This window comes from Muntiacus reevesi, chromosome 1 (assembly GCF_963930625.1).
Source record: "Muntiacus reevesi chromosome 1, mMunRee1.1, whole genome shotgun sequence".
Classification (NCBI taxonomy): domain Eukaryota; kingdom Metazoa; phylum Chordata; class Mammalia; order Artiodactyla; family Cervidae; genus Muntiacus; species Muntiacus reevesi.
Genome location: NC_089249.1, coordinates 118314906 through 118333307, shown reverse-complemented (window position 1 = coordinate 118333307; position 18402 = coordinate 118314906). Strand labels below are relative to the sequence as shown.

The 18402-nt window shown below is 39.5% G+C and overlaps 1 protein-coding gene across 1 annotated transcript in view; it reads left to right on the top strand.

The window, feature by feature from the left end:
• Nucleotides 1–17082, top strand: part of CLCA1 (chloride channel accessory 1) — a 34828-nt gene extending 17746 nt beyond the window's left edge. The window contains exons 6-14 of the mRNA XM_065909687.1: nucleotides 1135–1353; nucleotides 1901–2128; nucleotides 5873–6047; nucleotides 7847–7953; nucleotides 10620–10835; nucleotides 11914–12175; nucleotides 13074–13244; nucleotides 15654–15887; nucleotides 16700–17082. Coding sequence (XP_065765759.1) covers nucleotides 1135–1353; nucleotides 1901–2128; nucleotides 5873–6047; nucleotides 7847–7953; nucleotides 10620–10835; nucleotides 11914–12175; nucleotides 13074–13244; nucleotides 15654–15887; nucleotides 16700–17082 — 1995 coding nt within the window. The remainder of the gene's footprint in view (nucleotides 1–1134; nucleotides 1354–1900; nucleotides 2129–5872; nucleotides 6048–7846; nucleotides 7954–10619; nucleotides 10836–11913; nucleotides 12176–13073; nucleotides 13245–15653; nucleotides 15888–16699) is intronic.
• The last annotated feature ends 1320 nt before the right edge of the window (nucleotides 17083–18402 follow it).

Sequence of the window (18402 nt, the reverse complement as noted above, 5' to 3'; positions counted from 1 at the left end):
TCTATAATGTTAAAGGGGCCTTATTGAAATTCCTTATAAGGTACTGTGAGGTCACAAGGTTGAGTGGAAATTCTTTGCAGAAAGGGTATGAAATAAGAAAACATTTTGAAAATAACTTTCGGGGCTGAAACATGAAGGTAGAGCTCAGAAGGCAGAAGACATAGGAAGAACTCCTCGACATAGTGGGAATGGTGAGCAGACACAGAGATATATAAACAGTCTGGCAACTTTGAGCATTATAGGCTGCAATAGGGAAAATTAGAGCCTTGGGATACACAGTCAGAGCGAGGATAGAGAGTGAAGTGAAGTAGTCTGGATTGTAGTGTGTGAGCAATGATGAGCTGCAAAAAGATGTTAAGTACAGAAATAAGGACTATGTAACTGTGGAGTAGAGCAGTATGGAAAATCACAGTATGGAAAAGTCAGATGGGAGACTCCAGTAGTTGAGGGAGGGACCATAAGCGCTTGAATGATGGACATTCCATTGGAGAAGGGAAAAAGATGATGTATTGGGGACAGAGTGAAATGTATTGATGGTGTTATTCTGTAGAGGAAAGAAGGAAGGAAAACTGTTTCCTGATTTAGGTGACTGAATAGATAGTGGTGACATCAAGTTAGGGAATATTTGGTGATGAAGAGGAGCAGAGTCAAAGGAAAGGTGATGAGTTCAGTTATGAACACCCGAGGTTGAGGATCCTGTGGGACATCCAACTGAATTTTGGAGACAGCTGGAATGGTGGGTATTGAAAGTTGAAACACAAGGTATTTATGAATCACTGGGAAGTGAGAAAGTGAGCAAGAAGTGAAAGGATGGAGAGAGAAAATAGTACCAGAGGAGAAATGTTGAGATATAGATGGCTTGAGGATAGTTATGATTGCTTGCAATGACAAATTTGAGAAATAGGAGGGAAGCTAAGAACAGGTAAATAGATTCCTGAGGAGCACAAAGGCTCCAATGTGGTCAAAGTCATGTTTTGAGATAGAAGCTCTGAATTTTCATTGTGATTTTCCCCAAGGCAGACTGAGAAGGAGGACACATAAATGTAAATCTACATTTAAAATATTTTAATCAAATTATTAAAGATTTTAACAAGTAGTTTACTGCTATCTGTATCATTTTACTGACAATTTTAGGTGGTTGAATTCTGTAAAGAAAAAAATCATAATAAAGAAGCCCCAAACGAGCAAAACACGAAATGCAATCTCCGAAGCACATGGGAAGTGATCCAAGATTCAGAGGATTTTAAGACAACAACTCCTATGACAACACAGCCACCCAAGCCCACCTTCTCATTGCTGCAGATTGGACAAAGAATTGTGTGTTTAGTCCTTGATAAGTCTGGAAGCATGACGGTAAGTTCAGTGGGTCTTGGTCTTCTGGATGCTCATCTCATATTTCTATATGATATGATCTAGACTAAAACTTGGAGCTGGCTGCGAATAAACACAACCTCAAAGGTCAAAACAGTTACAAGCATAACATTTCCATCAGAAAAGGCCACCTTCACTTTATTCAACAAAAATTCAGCATCAAGTGTCTCATTTGCCAAATAGCTTGCAATTTGTGAGCAAAGATCTGATGAACTATATAGAATTAACCTTTTTTTGTTTTCCTGACAATATGTACATTTATAAAACTATTTCTAGGGCATTGAACTAATGAACTAAAGCCAAACCTGGATATAGCTTTTAGAGTTATTTATACAAAAGCCCTGAAATTGTATCCAAATATACTACTAAATACAAAGGAGAAATTTTCCTCCATAGAAGGATATGCCTCGAGTAAGCTTGTTGTTATTTACTCTGCACTGAGGCAATTACTTCCAAATTTCCTCTGTTCTATTGCCTGTCTGCCGGTCCAAACCTAACCTGACTGCTTTTCTTCTGCTTTTCCATTTAGATTGGTAACCGCCTTAACCGACTGAATCAAGCAGGCAAACTCTTCCTTCTGCAGACGGTTGAGCAAGGGTCCTGGGTCGGGATGGTGACATTTGACAGTGCTGCCTATGTAAAAAGTGAACTTGTTCAGATAAACGGTGCCACTGAAAGAGATGCGCTTACCAAAAGCTTACCCACAGCAGCCTCAGGAGGAACATCCATCTGCTCTGGGCTTCGATCAGCATTCACTGTGAGCCAAGTTCCCCTATCATAGTTTACCAGTGTTTACAATTTATGTCTCCTAAGAAATTACCTTTTCCAGTATTTCTATGCATGCCTCATGTCTAGCTGAATTAGACAACCAAGGGCAAAGCAATGGTCCAAATGATACAGTAACACAGGCCCCCAAAACTAGTGTTAACTAAATCATTCACACTTTTGTGTTTTTCTGCATCTGTGCATTCATGCTTTTCTGCTTTCATTTGAAACATTCATGGTGTTACTTCTACATGCCGGGCACTGCAATGTGCCAGGCATTAAGAGTATCATGAGGGCCAAACATATCACACCTGCTGTCATGGAGCTTAAAATCTTACTGGGGGAAGATTCATTAACCTCATAGTCACATAAATAAGTGTATAATCATACACTAAGGTATGCTATGAGGAAAGGTACCCAGGGACATAAGAGAATATCTTCTCTGAAGAAAAAAGTAAACTGAGTTATGGTTAAATTTTGAAGTAGCTTAACATTCCAAACTTTTGGGTATATAAGACCTCCTTTTGGGCAAGCAAATGGTTTAAGTTTGAAATAGGATGGCTTAGGAACTGCAAGTCTAATTGTATTAGGGATGTATCCAAAGATCCCATCTGATCATCCAATCATGTCACCCCTCTACTTAGGTCTCAATCTCTCCCTGTTTTCAACAAACTAAGTAAAATTTCTCAATTTAATATTTAATTTATTTTATAATATAGCCCCTATCTACCTTTCCAGGTTTAAGTACCTGGGATTCTCTTCCAGGTATTTATGCTTAAGCAAATTAGATTACCTATCCTTTGCCAGCAGTTTCCACACTTTTGCCCAGCCAGCTCCCTACTTAATTTTTTGTCCCTCCTTTGTATCTCTAATCATGCTCTTCCTTCACATATCCATCACAGACACTATCTATTTCTTGACATCATTCCTGATCCTTTCAACTGTATAGAGTTTCTTTTTCTGAATCCTATGAACTTGTTTTCTACTTTTAAAAATATCTCAAGAATTTTAGTTCTTCTATCTTCTTTCCTGTCATGTCCCTTGCTCAAACAAAACTTGTTCTGAGATATGAATTATCTTTTAACTTCCGGCACAATATCTTTTATATAGGAGGGTCTCAATAAATAAAATTAAATTGAGCTATTTGATTATATCAGATGCTTAAATGATCCAAATATAAACTATGATATTATATTTATTAGAGGCTATTTAGTCCCATGAAATAAATAATAGGAGTCTGAGAGAAGCTGTCTGGTCTAAGGTCTCAGAATCTTTGCAGGGTCTTGGAAAGTCTACCTTCTGCCTGCTTGGGGCACAACAAATCAGTGGGGCTGTCCCCGATTTCCAAGCAGCAGCAGGAATATTTAGTTTTCAGCTCACATGTTTCATGTTGACAGTGGACTCAAGCATTCCCTCATATGCAGTCTGACCCTTTGGCCCTTTTATTCCACTTTGAAGATCAGAAGTAGATTTTATTGCATACATAGTCAGCTTCAAAACCCTTCTCCAGATGCCTTTGTGCACCTGGGTTCTCTTGCCTCTGCCACTCACTCACACACTTTGATTAAAGAAGCAAGTAAGGGAGGGAAACTGACACTGAAATCACTGACATGTCTACTGGACTCATGCTATACAAAACCCGAGGGGACATGACTAATACCAGATGGCCTGATAGTGAAGAGGGAACTTCTGGTTCTGCATTTCCCCCCGCAGTGGGCGAGAGAGTATGTGAGGCACACAGTTGGAATTTAGATGCTCCCCTGCCCTACAGAGCCCAGGTACAGGGTGGGAGGAGGTTGTATGTGACCACACACAGGCAAAGGAGTGATAAGGTGATGAGGCAGAGGGCCTTGGATCCTGCCCTGTCTCAAGTTCCCTGCTGGCCCCGGCGAGGACCCCGGTCAAGTTTGGCAGTGGTGTCTGTTGAGCTGGGCCCACTGGACTTTACCTGCTCTCTTAGCTTGGTCAGTGCCCACTGGTTTTCCCCCAGCTGACTCGCCACACTCTGGTCTCAGTGCTGGGGCACAGCCCTGAGCACCCCCATGTCCTGCATCTGGCCCTTGGGAGGTTGCACACCCCTTAGCTTCTAGGACAAGATTAATTGTCCTCTTGCCTGCCAATCCTCAAGTCAGCTGATTTCCATTTCCCCTATGGATACTTCTGCATGTTTTCCATGACACATAGCAATGATGGGGAGTGAGACAAGGGAATCCAAATGGAGCCCTTCCTCTGTCCTCTCAGGGGCTTCTCTGGTGGCTCAGATAGTAAGAAATCTGCCTGCAATGCAAGAGACCTGGGTTCAATCCCTGGGTTGTAACAATCCCTAGGAGAAGGAAAGGCAACCCACTCCAGTATTCTTGCCTGGAGAATCCCACAGACAGAGCAGCCTGGTGGGCTACACTCCATAGAGTCAGACATGACTGAGTGAGCCCTACAGCTTGGTCAGACTGAGGTCTCAACCACAGCTGACAGGCTCCTGGGCTCTTGGGCTTCAGGCTTCCTCACATGACAGCAATCAGAGTTCTGCCTTCATCCTTTGTGGAGCAGCCCCCTCTCAAAAGGAGTGGGACAGAAGTCTCCATTGCTTTCAGCTTCTCTTTTAACCTACATCGAGTTTCTTCCCTTCCTGAGAGTCTGGTCCAGAGATTGGAGTTACTTAGAATTACTTGTTTCCTCTACATCTGAGTTTCCCTTACTCTTTTTAAGGGAAGGTGAACTCTTGCCTTCCTCTTCATAAACATTATGATATTTATCTGATTTTCCTTCTTATCCAATTTTGGCACAAGGCATAACTTCTCTATACCACATAAAAAACATAATCTGGGTCTATCAGGAATAGTTGAGACATAGGTGCCATAAGACAACTAGGAACTAGGGATTAATAGGAACAAAATGTTTTGCTTTCATCAGAGGGGATATTAAAAATTTTACTAATTTATGTGAACTGCTGCTGTTGCTAAGTCACTTCAGTCGTGTCCGACTCTGTGCGACCCCGTAGACAGCAGCCCACCAGGCTCCCCTGTCCCTGGGATTCTCCAGACAAGAACACTGGAGTGGGTTGCCATTTCCTTCTCCAATGCATGCAAGTGAAAAGTGAAAGTGAAGTCGCTCAGTTGTGTCTGACTCTTAGTAACCCCATGAACTCAGCCTACCAGGCTCCTCCATCCATGGGATTCTCTAGGCAAGAGTACTGGAGTGGGGTACCATAGCCTTCTCTACATGTGACCTGGGAACTGACCAATCAGAATCAAGGCCAGCCATAAACAGCTGGAATGGTAAGACAGATGAGTACCAGGCAAGCTAAAATCTGCCACGAGTCTAATATGATACTAATAATAGTAATATATTAGTCCCCATTATTATCCCTATTAAATCAGGGTGATTTCTGAATTCATCTGGGAACCTCTGAAAGCCTGTCAAGGAGACATCATGTGAAGAAAACTAGAAAACCCTTCTTTTCTGCATCCCTAGAGCTGTCCATTCCTGGGGCTGCCCTGTATCCCAACTTACCGAGCCTTCTCTGCAATAGGTTAACCAAGGGAAAAAACCATTGTCAAGTTCCATGAATCTTGCTGATTTATAATTGTATCACTGCAAGACAGAGAGATATTTGACCATTCCCAGACACTTTTGTTTATTCCCTCTAGAATTTCTCTTCTCGTTCCCTTTAATTGCAGTTTTCCCAATACTTTGGATAGCCTGAGTGTGACAACTCATGCCTGAATTATGTCCTTAGGTGATTAAGAAGAAATATCCAACAGATGGAGCTGAAATCGTCTTACTGACTGATGGGGAGGACAACACTATAAGTACATGCTTTGATGAGGTGAAACAAAGCGGAGCAATCATCCACACAGTTGCCCTGGGGCCATCTGCAGCGCCGGAACTAGAGGAGCTGTCAAAAATGACAGGTAAAGGGTGACTTGCTGAGTCCCACTATACTTTCTCTTCCACTGGACTTTGAGCTCCAGTGCACTGGGGAGTAGGGGAAGGGTAGGGCAAGGAGATATGGGATTATCTTACTGACCAATCAGCTGCCCTTACCCCCAAATGACTTTAGAACCGGCTCCATTCATTTATTCTAATGCCTTGTTTCTAGGATTAGGGCAGTCTGGAGAAGATGGGACCAGCACACCACTTGGGACTCTCTTCCCAAATACCTTATAAAGATTGGAAAGAATCTAATAGGTTAATTAGGAGCTATTCACTTCAAGTTGGCAGCTGACCAAGAGACCCTGGGGAGACAGAGGACAAGCCACTAACTATATAATACCATGATACAAGTGCTCTGTTAGTAAGAGAGGGTACAATGAGCACAAAGAAGGGAACCCAGACATCATCTGGGGAAGAAGTGTACAGGAAGGTGACATCTGAACTGGGACTTGAACAAGAAGTAGCAGGGGAAAAGCAAAGTGCCTGCTGAACCACACAGAAGGTCACTCTGAAAATATAGAATGTAATGCAGGTTCTTTGTAAAACATTCATATATTGTGCTTCACCTTCCATATGCACATGGTTAAAACAGATCCCACCTCAACTATTCTTCAGGAGAGTGGGTTCTTATTACTTAAAATTTTTTTAACCTAGGGCCAGAATTAGTGATATCAATTGCTGAATTGTAATGTGAGCCAGCTAAAACAACAGACTGTTTGCTCTTAGCAGTATTTGTCTTATGCTGGGATTCCTAGAAGCAGAGCCTGAGAAAGGGATTTGGGTGCATGTGATTGACAGAGGGAGAGCTCTCAGGTGAAAGGGGCAGTAGGGACTAAGATCGGGCAGGGGAAGAAGCTAAGCACAGATGTGAATTAGGAGGCCAGCGGAAGCCTGACCTCACAGGAGGCTCTGGATCTAGAACTGCAAAACAGATTTGATCCAGTCTTCAAAGACAGACCATTGTACCACTGTGTCCATCAGTCAGTGGTTAAAAAATATCACGGTAGGGCAGGGGTGAGTGGGGCATGCTGTTCTTTAGCTAGGGTGGCCCCATTTTGTAAGGCAATTTTCTGAAAAGGAGGCAGCTATATGCTGTTTGGCTAACACTCAGAGCTGCTGGGGAGAGATGCATTAGCCTAGATAAGGGGATCTGGGTGAGGCACCAACAGGATGACCAAAACACTCTCCTCAGATTTTAGATATCACTAACAGTTTAAAAGTGCCTTAACATCAACTATCTTAGTTACATTTGTTCTAAATAGGTGTAGACTACATGGCTGGTATATCATTTCATGTTTACTACATACAATGCTTTTCTATAACCATCACTTGTCTGTTATTTCTTACTGCTGTAACATACACATTTTTTCTGATTTAAGAGAAAACTTGAAAGTCAAGCTTGCTAAGATTATGTGTAAATTAAGAATAAATCAGTATGCTTGCAGTGAGGCTTAATGGCTCGTATGAAAGTGCATGACCTTTAAAACACAAGATTTATATTACTTGTTTTGGTCTATCAGGGATTCTTAACTGCTTTGCAGAGGGCTGAAGTAGCCAAATGACGATGTTGCTGAAGAATTTGTTTAGTAGGATTAAAATATTATTAATAGTATCAGCTTCTGAGTTAATCTGGACACCTATTTAATGTTAATCTATTAATATTAATGCTTTAATAGCACAAAAGAGTAAGTATTTTGTGTATCTTATCTTAATTGCTAAAATGTTGCAGATAGTTGTTTTCTAGAAAATAACTTCTGATAACAAAATTGCATTCTAGGAGGTTTGCAGACATATGCTTCGGATCAGGCTCAGAACAATGGCCTCGTGGATGCTTTCGCGGCCCTTTCATCAGGAAACAAAGCTGTCTCCCAGCGCTCCATTCAGGTCAGAGTTCCTCCTTAGTTTTTCATGTTTATTAAAAACTACAGCCAAGATAGGGAGTTTCATGGTTATAAGTTTTAAGTTCCACATTCTTCTAGTAATGAATTAAAATTAAAATAGAAGCTTCAGGCTGATATTAGTCATTATTTCTAAAATGCAACAGTATTCCTTTAAACAAGGCAATCAGTGCTTCTAATCTGGAAACAATACTAAGTGACTTCCTCTTGGAAACCATCAACATAAAATGTAATGGGTCCAAGAATTCTTTTTTAACATATGTTAACAAGCACCCATAGCAATATAATTGGCCCAGAATTTTCTTCGGAGTAGATCATCTCAATATAAATTATCTGGAACAAATGTTCAGGGATTACTTGGTCTTTTTTTCCATTACCTCAAACCCCTGACATTTGTCACGATTTTCCTATAAAGAGTGGAAAGTGATTTGTACTGTGAAAACGCCATGTGGTCAGTCCAGACACCTGGATCCTGTTCCTGGGTCTGTCATTAACTGTGACCATGGGCAAAGAACTTCACCTCTCTGGACTTAAGTTCTCAGCCAGACGTGAACCAGAAAATTTCTGCGGTCCCTTCTGCTTCTAGAATTTCAAGAAAACAGAATTTTCTTTCAAAAGCCTTGGGACAATAAAAAATGGACAAATATATTTTTAAGTGCTCTTTCCTAATGGCTGTAAAAATTATTCATGTGAATCTTTAAACTAGAGAGAGTGAACAATCCGCACCACACCTGTGTGAGTTGTAACTTTTATTGTGAAAGAAAGTAAAGATAATGTAAATCAAAGTCAAATAATGACCTACTGTATAACCCAGGGAGTTCTAATCAATACTCTGTAATAGCCAATATGGGAAACGAATCTATATGTGCTTCTCTGGTGGCTCAGTGGTAAAGAATCTGTCTGCAATGCAGTAAACCTGAATTCAATCCCTGGGTTAGTAAGAACCCCTGGAGAAGTAAATGGCAACCCACTCTAGTATCCTTACCTGGAAAATGCCATGGACAGAGGAGCCTGACGGGTTATAGTCCATGGGGTCACAAAAGAGTCAGACAAGACTTAGCAACTAAACACAACATATGTATGTGTATAACTGATTCACTTTGCTGTGCTCCTGAAACTAACACAACACTGTAAATCAGCTATACTCCAATAAAAATTTTTTTAAAGCCAAATAATGTCAGATTTCAAAACAATGGGCTTTTTAGTCTATCAGTGTAGCGTTTATTCAGTCAAAGAATATAGCAGTTACACTCATTTACTAGTTCAGATTTAGAATATTAAACCCAAGAGCCTGATTTGAACAGAGGAGGAACAAGTCTTAGAAAAGTAATTAAACTGATTAATGGGCAAGTTCACAGTCAGGCAGTTTCTGCCCATTATTTTTATATTTAAGAAACCTAAAAGGGAGGGAGATTGAGACATGAGTAGGACTCATTTCCCTACCTGTCATAAGAACAAGATCTAAGGGCCCCTTGTTTTCGTCACATCTTAGACCATAATCTATTTTCAAAACTAGAAAGTTGGGCTCAATGACCAGACCATCCTATCTTCTAATAGATATTTGTTTAACGACTATAAATAATTAACTAGGAGATAATCCTGAAAAAGTATACTTTCTACAAAGTCTGGTTAGCCCTTCCCTACTTCAACCCCTACGTTTCGTTCTTCTCCAGATAACAAATCAACCTTGGGCATTGACTTATTTCACTTACCTTCACAGGGACTGCAATAATAATTGACCTAGGACTTGGTTATTTGCAAGTCAAGCAATGGTTATTTGCAAGTCAAACAATCCAGATGTGGGTCAAAATAAGTCCTAGTTAGTCCCCTTAAGGGTTTAAGTCCAGTAATAAGATGAGACGTACAGTATACTGGTAGGTATAAAGCAAAACACAATGTGAGGACATCAAAGGATTGATAGAAACAAGATCCACTCACAGACTTAGAGAATGAAATTAGGGCTTCTGGGAGAAGGATGGGAGGAGGGGGTAGTTGGAGAGTTTAGGATCGACATATACACACTGCTAAATTTTAAATGGACCTACTGTATAGCACATGGAACTCTGTTCAATGTTATGTGGCAACCTGGATGGGAGGGGAGTTTGGGGGAGAATGGATACATGTGTATGTATGGCTGAGTCCCTTCACTGTTCACCTAAAGCTATCACACCATTGTTTGTTAATTGGCTATACCCCAATACAAAATTTAAAGTTTTCAAAAAAAAGATACTGTGGGAGATCAAAGGAGGGAGAGCTTATTCTTTGCTGGTGACATGGACATCAAGTGACTTTCAACTTGAATTTTGAAGGGCAGGTAAGACTTAGACAAATGGAGATGAATGTATAGATTTCCAGGAAAAGCAGAGAGTGTGGTAGAGAGTCAGAGATTCATGAAGATCATAAGAGGAAGTGGTCTTGTTTAGGTGTCAGGATCAACACTATGGAAGTTAAGGCTGGAAAACTCATTTATGATTGGATCATTAAAAAAAAAGAAGAATTGGGTCATAATAGATACTAAACATCAAACCAAGTTCTTAGATACCACTGAAGTCTTTTTAATGGGGCAACTAATAGTTGGAGGCAAAATGGAAGCTATTATGTGATGGGAGCTGTATTCTCCAGAAAGTAAAGAATTGTATACTTACTTTACAGCTTGAGAGTAGGGGATTAACCCTCCAGAACAATCAGTGGATGAATGGCACAGTGACTGTGGACAGCACTGTGGGGAAAGACACTCTGTTTCTCATCACCTGGACAACTAATCTTCCTCAAATCCTCCTCTGGGATCCCAGTGGAAAGCAACAAGATGGCTTTGTGGTGGACACAAACACCAAAATGGCCTACCTTCAAATCCCAGACATCGCCAAGGTATGGCTCATCTTTTTTCCTTCTCACAATTTGATAAGATAAAATTTTTACAGAATAACTGCAGCTTTTTAAATGGTAGTGGTTGCTAAAAAAAAAAAAAAAAAAAAGTCAGTGTTGAATGAAAGAGAACAAGGAAAAAACTCCATTCAATGGAAATCACTCAGTATGACAGCAAGTCTCTTCAGTTCAGTTGCTCAGTTGTGTCCAACTCTTTGCAAACCCATGGACTGCAGCATGCCAGGCCTCCCTGTCCATCACCAACTCCTGGAGTTTACTCAAAGTCATGTCCATCGAGTTAGTGATGCCATCCAACCAGCTCATCCTCTGTCGTCCCCTCCTCCTCCTGCCTTCAATCTTTCCCAGCATCAGGGGCTTTTCCAGTGAGTCAGTTCTTCACATCAGGTGGCCAAAGTGTTGGGGTTTTAGCCTCAGCATCAGTCCTTCCAATGAATATTCAGAACTGATTTCCTTTAGGATGGACTGGCTGGATCTCCTTGCAGTCCAAGGGACTCTCAAGAGTCTTCTCCATCACCACAGTTCAAAAGCATCAATTCTTTGGCATGCAGCTTCCTTTATAGTCCAACTTTCACACCCATACATGACTACTGGAAAAATCAGAGCCTTGACTAGACAGACCTTTGTTGGCAAAATAATGTCTCTGCTTTTTAATATGCTGTCTAGGTTGGTCATAACTTTAGTCAAGAAAAAGGAAATCGGTGATATTTTCTCCAGGTATTAAAAGGAGAACCTTCAAATTACACAGCAGCTGATGCTTTGGCATAGTGGAAACTATTTCCTCTATTGATCCTGCTCTTGAGAAATCAATGCTTCGATAAGGACATGACTTCCAAACGTCATATTTCCTAACTAGAATTTTCTTGGCAGTAAGAACCATATCATTAGTCCAAACATACCAAAGTTTCCCTTGACTACAAGAGTATAAAAAACCTTCTTAGATCTACTTGTAATGTACATGTATCAGATGAGCTCTTCCTGTAGTTAGCATTGAAGTCAGGTCTGTCACTTAAATTCATTAACTGGAAATGTCTCCATTTTTTTTTTTTTTTTTTTTGGCTAGATTGGCACTTGGAAATACAGCCTACAAGCAAGCTCCCAAACCCTGACTTTGACCGTCACCTCCCGCGCATCAAGTGCTACTTTGCCTCCAGTTACAGTGACCGCTAAAATGAACCAAGATACAGGCAAATTCCCTAGCCCTATGGTGGTCTATGTCAAGGTTCACCAAGGAACCAAGCCTATTCTCAGGGCCAAGGTCACAGCCCTGATAGAGTCAGTGGATGGGAAAACAGTTACCTTGGAATTACTGGACAATGGAGCAGGTAACCACCCCAGGAAGTGGACACATTTTTCTTTCCCAGGAAACAACCAGGCGACTGAAGGAGGGTGTCTGTGGTGAAGAGCCCAGCACTGGGGCTGTGGTGGGAAAGCCCTCTGCCTCCCTGCAACTCCTGTACTTCAAAATGTTGGGAAACATGAGCAGGACTTGCCTTTAGCTTCTATACAGTGCAACAAAGTGGTCAGTGGGCATTCCAACCCTCTCAGAAAAGGAAAGGAGGAAAATTAATAGCTATTTTGTGTTAGGTGTTTGTGATAGATGGATGGATAGATAGGTCTTCATTTCTTATCTTCGCCACACACTTTTGAGGTATTATGATCCCTACATTACAGATGAAGAAAGAGGCTTTAACATTTGGAAAGCAGCAGAGATGGATTCAAGTATTGTTATATGTGACTCCCCTATCTATGTGAATTCTATATTATCTTGCCCAAAGTGAAAAGTCTATTATTTTTATATTTAAGAAGTCTAACAGGGTGAGAAAAGAAAATTCTGCATTTATTTTAGAAGGAACTTGACTATTTACTATAAAACAAGTAACTTTATTAAAACAAATTCTGTAAATGAATTTCCTACCTAAACCTATCATCGGTAAAAGTCATAAATTTTAAGAAAATAATCATACAACACTTCTTTCTCACCAGTAACATACAGTAATTCAATTCAGTTCAACAGATACTTATTGAGTAGTTACTTTGTGCTATGTTGGATGTAACAGAGACACATGACTTGATCTCTGATTTCAAAAAGAAAGACAATTCAGGAGGACAAGATGTATGCATTTGAAATTACACACACACAAAGTGGTAAAAGAAGTATACCTCACCCTTAACACAGTCAAATCCTAATTCCTTTACTAATTCCTTCATTTCTCTGTCAAGGTGCTGATGCTACTAAGGATGATGGTATCTATTCAAGGTATTTTATAGCTTATGATACAAATGGTAGATACAGTGTAAAAGTGTGGGCTCTGGGAGGAGTCAACACAGCCTCTCAGAAGGTATCATCCCAGAAGAATGGAGCCATGTACATACCTGGCTGGATTGAGAATGGTGAGTAATCTGTAACAACACCCTTGGCTTGAGCAAAAGGCTTGGAATCAAGGGAAAACCAAAACCTGAGGAGAAAATGGTACAGAATAAAATCAGAGTTTCTCAACCTTGCCATTACCGATATTTTGGTCACATAATTCTTTATTGTGAAGGGCTGTCCTGTGCATTGTGAGATGTTTAGAAACACTTCTGGCCTCTATTTACTGGACATCAGAAGCAGCCCTCACAGTCATGACAATCAAACATATGTCCAGACATCGTTCACTGTTCTCTAGGTAGCAACATAGCACCTAGTTAAACCATCAGATAGAATATAGATTTTGACTGCCTTGGTTCGATTCCAGCCTTCTACCAGATTAAGTATTTTAGGTACGCTCTTGTGCTTTGTCTGCCTCTCTTGTCAAAAAGGTAATAATAGTAACTACCTCATGGAATGGTTAATACGAATAAATAAGAAAATGCATCTAAATAAGCTATTGCTGGTAAACAAGAAGCATTCAATAACTGTTTGTTTTTACTTTTAATAATATTTTAAAACATTTTGTAATTAAGCTCTTTCTACTGATACAGGCATGTCCACAGAATCAAAAAAATAACAATTCAGGTCTTGTTATCTGCATCAGTATCACCATAAGCACACTGTCTCCTTTTCCTCCTCTCTTCTTCTATCAGACCAGGGAGAATAGTAGACAAACCTAATAACAGACAAAGCACTGAGCCCACATGTAAGGAAGTGGAGAAATTATGGTCCGTGGAACGGATAGTCCCATACCAATCTTCGTTATGAACACTTGTCCTTGAGTAGAGCTGGAATCAGACCTGAGACTGAGTCCTGCTAGGTTCTAGGACTTATTTTCCATCAATATCCATTCTGTCCTGGACAAGTCTTGTCCTAGCTCTGGTGAATAGTAAGAACAGCTCTTCCAAGAAGCTTCCCACTGTCCTCTTGAGTGTGTACTCAGGAAAGGGAAGATTCTGAGACAAGTGGTATGCCCTCAAGCAAAGCTGACCATAGGGGAAAATGTTTTAAAAGATACTGTTGCTTTCAAAGCTCTTTTACGTATTTCAGCTTAGTTTATCCTCATTTGCTCTTCGTTTTGAGTCAAGGAAAGAAGTCAGGAGGAAACTGGTAGAGTGACTATATCTAGCAGTGCTATATTTGCATTAGTATATCTCATTCTCCTAATTATGTCATTTTACAGATGGAGGAACAGAGACTAGAAAGGTTATCAGTCCACATTACTAATAGTGATAAAACCTGATTTGGCATCAGGAAGCCATGTTTTTCCCCCATCCCCTGATGAGCCTTGGTACCAAGAGAGACCATCTTTACTGGTGAATTGAACTAAACTTAAATCTCTTCAAATATTCATCTAATCTTTGTCTAAGACCAGATTAATTGGTATAAAGATCAATCTGTCTTTATAGACAAAAAAATTATAAGGGCTAAAAAAGTAGAGTTTATGAGAAAGTAAAGTCTGAGTAATGTAATATTAAGATATTATAGAATATTTTTATTGCAAAGAAAGTCTAAGAACCCCACTGATTGAGCAGGTCAGGGATTTTTAGAATTTCAGGATGATTTTTATACAAATTTTCAGCAAGAATGTGAAGCAGATTGGAATTGCTACATTAACTAGATTTCCATGCATTCATTGAGAAAATCAAGTCTTACAAAAGCACACAATTTAGAATCCCTAACATAAAACATTTTGTGAGAAACTACAATCTAATAAGGAAGATAAAACACAAATATGGAGAGGAAGAGAAAAATTCAAAGAATAAATAATTAAGGCAATTCTTGAATCCCAGATAAATGATTAAGAAATAAATAGGAAAGACAAGAAAACCCACAGTATTATCTAGGTGGAAGAGACTGCTTGAGGAAGTCTGAGAGGGTTTAAAGCAGAGGTAGTATTTAAACTGATGTTGTGGCAGGTTAAGATTAGGATAAGATAGTAGGATAGCAAAAACATAGGATAGGGTGGAAGGTAGAAGGGAGGTTCAAGAGGAGAGGGATTTATGTATACCTATGACTGATTCATGTTGACATATAGCAGAAACCAACACAATATTGTGAAGCAATTATCCTCCAATTTAAACTAAAAAAAAAACTTACACAGACACAAAATCAACTCCAGGACAAGTGTAGTTATAAAAAACAAATTGTGGAAGCTATCCCACTAAATATCCAGAAAATAAATGTATGTGAGATAAAGAACTATGATTCTTTTTGCTTTTTCCCCTCTGATGTGACCTGATTTGGGAGCTTTACAACAAATAAAGTAAGTTTTGTGCATGGGAAGAAAGAAGGGAAGCGTAAGAAGAGGGCAACTCAATGACAAAACAGAGGGAAGTATAGCTGTTTCATGGTATTATCTGTCTTAACTGAGGAATTTTTTAATGCAGGTGAAGTAAAATGGAATCCACCAAGACCTGAAGTTAACAGTGTTCAAGACAAGCAAGTATGTTTCAGCAGAACTTCCTCGGGAGGTTCATTTGTGGCCACCGATGTTCCGAAGGCCCCCATACCTGATCTCTTTCCACCGTGTAAAATCACTGACCTGAAGGCAAAAATCCAAGGGGACAATCTCATTAATCTGACTTGGACGGCTCCTGGGGATGATTATGATTATGGAACAGGTAAGCTGAACATGGTATGGACCCTGTAAAGAAGTTTAGTAGCCAAGCAGAGGGGCAAAGGGTGGGAGGCAGGCAGGTGTGTTGTGATGTATTTAGAGGGCAGAAGGGAGGAGGGACCTGAAATGTCTCTGAAATGACAGTTTAAGACTTTTAAACATGAGAAGTTTGGAATCTGAACAACTGGCCTATATAGGTGTAAGATATTTTAACCAGAAATAGCAATCCTCAGTTTTTTTTCCTGAAATCTTGCCAAGCTGTGCTTTAATAGACTTCATTTTTAGTAATGTCTCTTGGAGAGAACTGGGATAGAGTTACTATGGAGCAGAGTTGTCCTTTGGAAGAAACCTCAGATTCTACTAGACTTTTTCTTTCAAAATATGGTCTGTGAATTGCAGCATGGGCATCACATGAATGCACGTTAGAAGTGTAGAGCTGGGTCTACTGAACCAGAATCTGCATTTTAAGATCCCTGGATGATGTGTGTGTATATTCAAATTTGAGAAGCACAAATAATGAAATAATAAGCTGTAATTATCTCCTCTCTCAGTCAGGTACTATGGCCAGAAATAATTAGCTAGGCTTTAAGTCAAACCTGATCCAATTTTACATTTATCACTCTGTCAGAATTGAAAAGGGAACAGGATATAAAAATTAAAATGTAATAAAAAGAAGAGACTAGTGCTTATAAAAATGGACCATCAATTTCATTTATTAATTGGTAGCTTATAAGATGGTGATATTGTATCTAACAGATTTTTTAAAACTTTGACTTGAGGATTACAAATCACGTCCTTTTTTTAATTATGTTTTAGCTGACAAGTACATCATTAAAATAAGCACAAATATTCTTGAGCTCAGAGACAAGTTCAATGAATCGCTTCAAGTGAACACTACTCTTCTCATCCCAAAGGAGGCCAACTCAGAGGAAGTCTTTGTGTTTAAACCAGAAGCCATCACTTTTACAAACGGCACAGATCTCTTCATTGCTATACAGGCTGTTGATAAGGTCAGCCTGAAGTCAGAAATCTCCAACATTGCACAAGTGTCTTTGTTTATTCCCCCAGAGATTCCTCCAGAGAAACCAAGTCCTTCTCTTCCTTGTCCTGATATTAGTATCAACAGCACCATTCCTGGTATCCACATTTTAAAAATTATGTGGAAGTGGCTAGGAGAATTACAAATTTCCTTGGGCTGAGTTTTCCTGAGATAAATCATTCATCCTTCTTTTGATTATAAAAATTTATAAAATGTATTTTAGATTTCCTTATGAGGCAATTTAATGAAATAAAATACTAAAAACTGGATACACATACATAAAAAGTATCTATTCAAATCCAAAAATTTAATCATTGCTCACTTATTAATTACTTGAGTACAGAAAGAAGGGGTGCTTGCATCAATAAATAGAAATATGTTTAATTTGATTTGAGGAACTTTGACAGTTATAAAAGAACATGTAGTTATATTGAAATATGCCAGAAATGCCCAACTAGGTCAAACTATTTAAATATAAAAGGCATGTTCAATATTATATAGCAACATAAATGGAAAAAGAATTTGAAAATGAATAAGTGCATGAATATGTATAACTGAATTACTTTGCTGTACATCTGAAACTAACACATTGCTAATCATCTATACTCCAAAACAAAATAAAAAGTTAAAAATAAATAAATAAATATAAAATTCATGACTTGTTATAGAAGAGATTTGGACCAACATTACCAGGATTGTATATTCTTTTTCTCTAGATTTGAGCAAAGATGATGCATTTAAGAAAGAGATTGCATTGTAGCTTCCCTTGTGGTTCATCTGGTAAAGAATCCTCCTGCAACATGGGAGACCTGGGTTCGATCCCTGGGTTTGGAAGATACCCTGGAGAAGGGAATGGCTACCCACTCCAGTATTCTGACCTGGAGAATCCCATAGACTGTATAGTCCATGGGGTCTCAAAGAGTTGGACATGACTGAGTGACTTTCACTTTCACTTTACATTGTGGAAGGAAATAACAGCATGGTAAAGGCTCCAAAGGCACAGAAATGTATGCGATGTGCATGCAATTGTGAGTCAAAGATGCCTAAAGCCACAGTGGTGGCATATGCAGTAGAAAAGTAGGTTCAGGCCAGGTGTGAAGGAAAGTGATTGAGAAACATTTGCTGTATACTTTGTGTCAAGTGGTCTACTAATGCCTTATATGCATCATCTTATGTAATGCAATTCAGTTCATTCAACAAATACTCATTAGTTGGCTACTATATTCCAGGCTTATGCTAGGTCCTGAATACAAACAGATGAGTAAGATTTGGCCTTTTTCTTATAGGCAATAAGGGACATGTGAGGATAAATCAGGAGTGCTATCTATGACTGAGTAGGGTGGTGAGGGAGGTTTTGGGGACTACATGAAGGACTAAACAAAACTGGAAGAGGCAACGGTCCTGACAGATGAAAGGGGAAGGAGAAGAAAAGGGGAAAAGGACAAATAGACTTAGCAACATGACAGTTCCCATCAAGGAC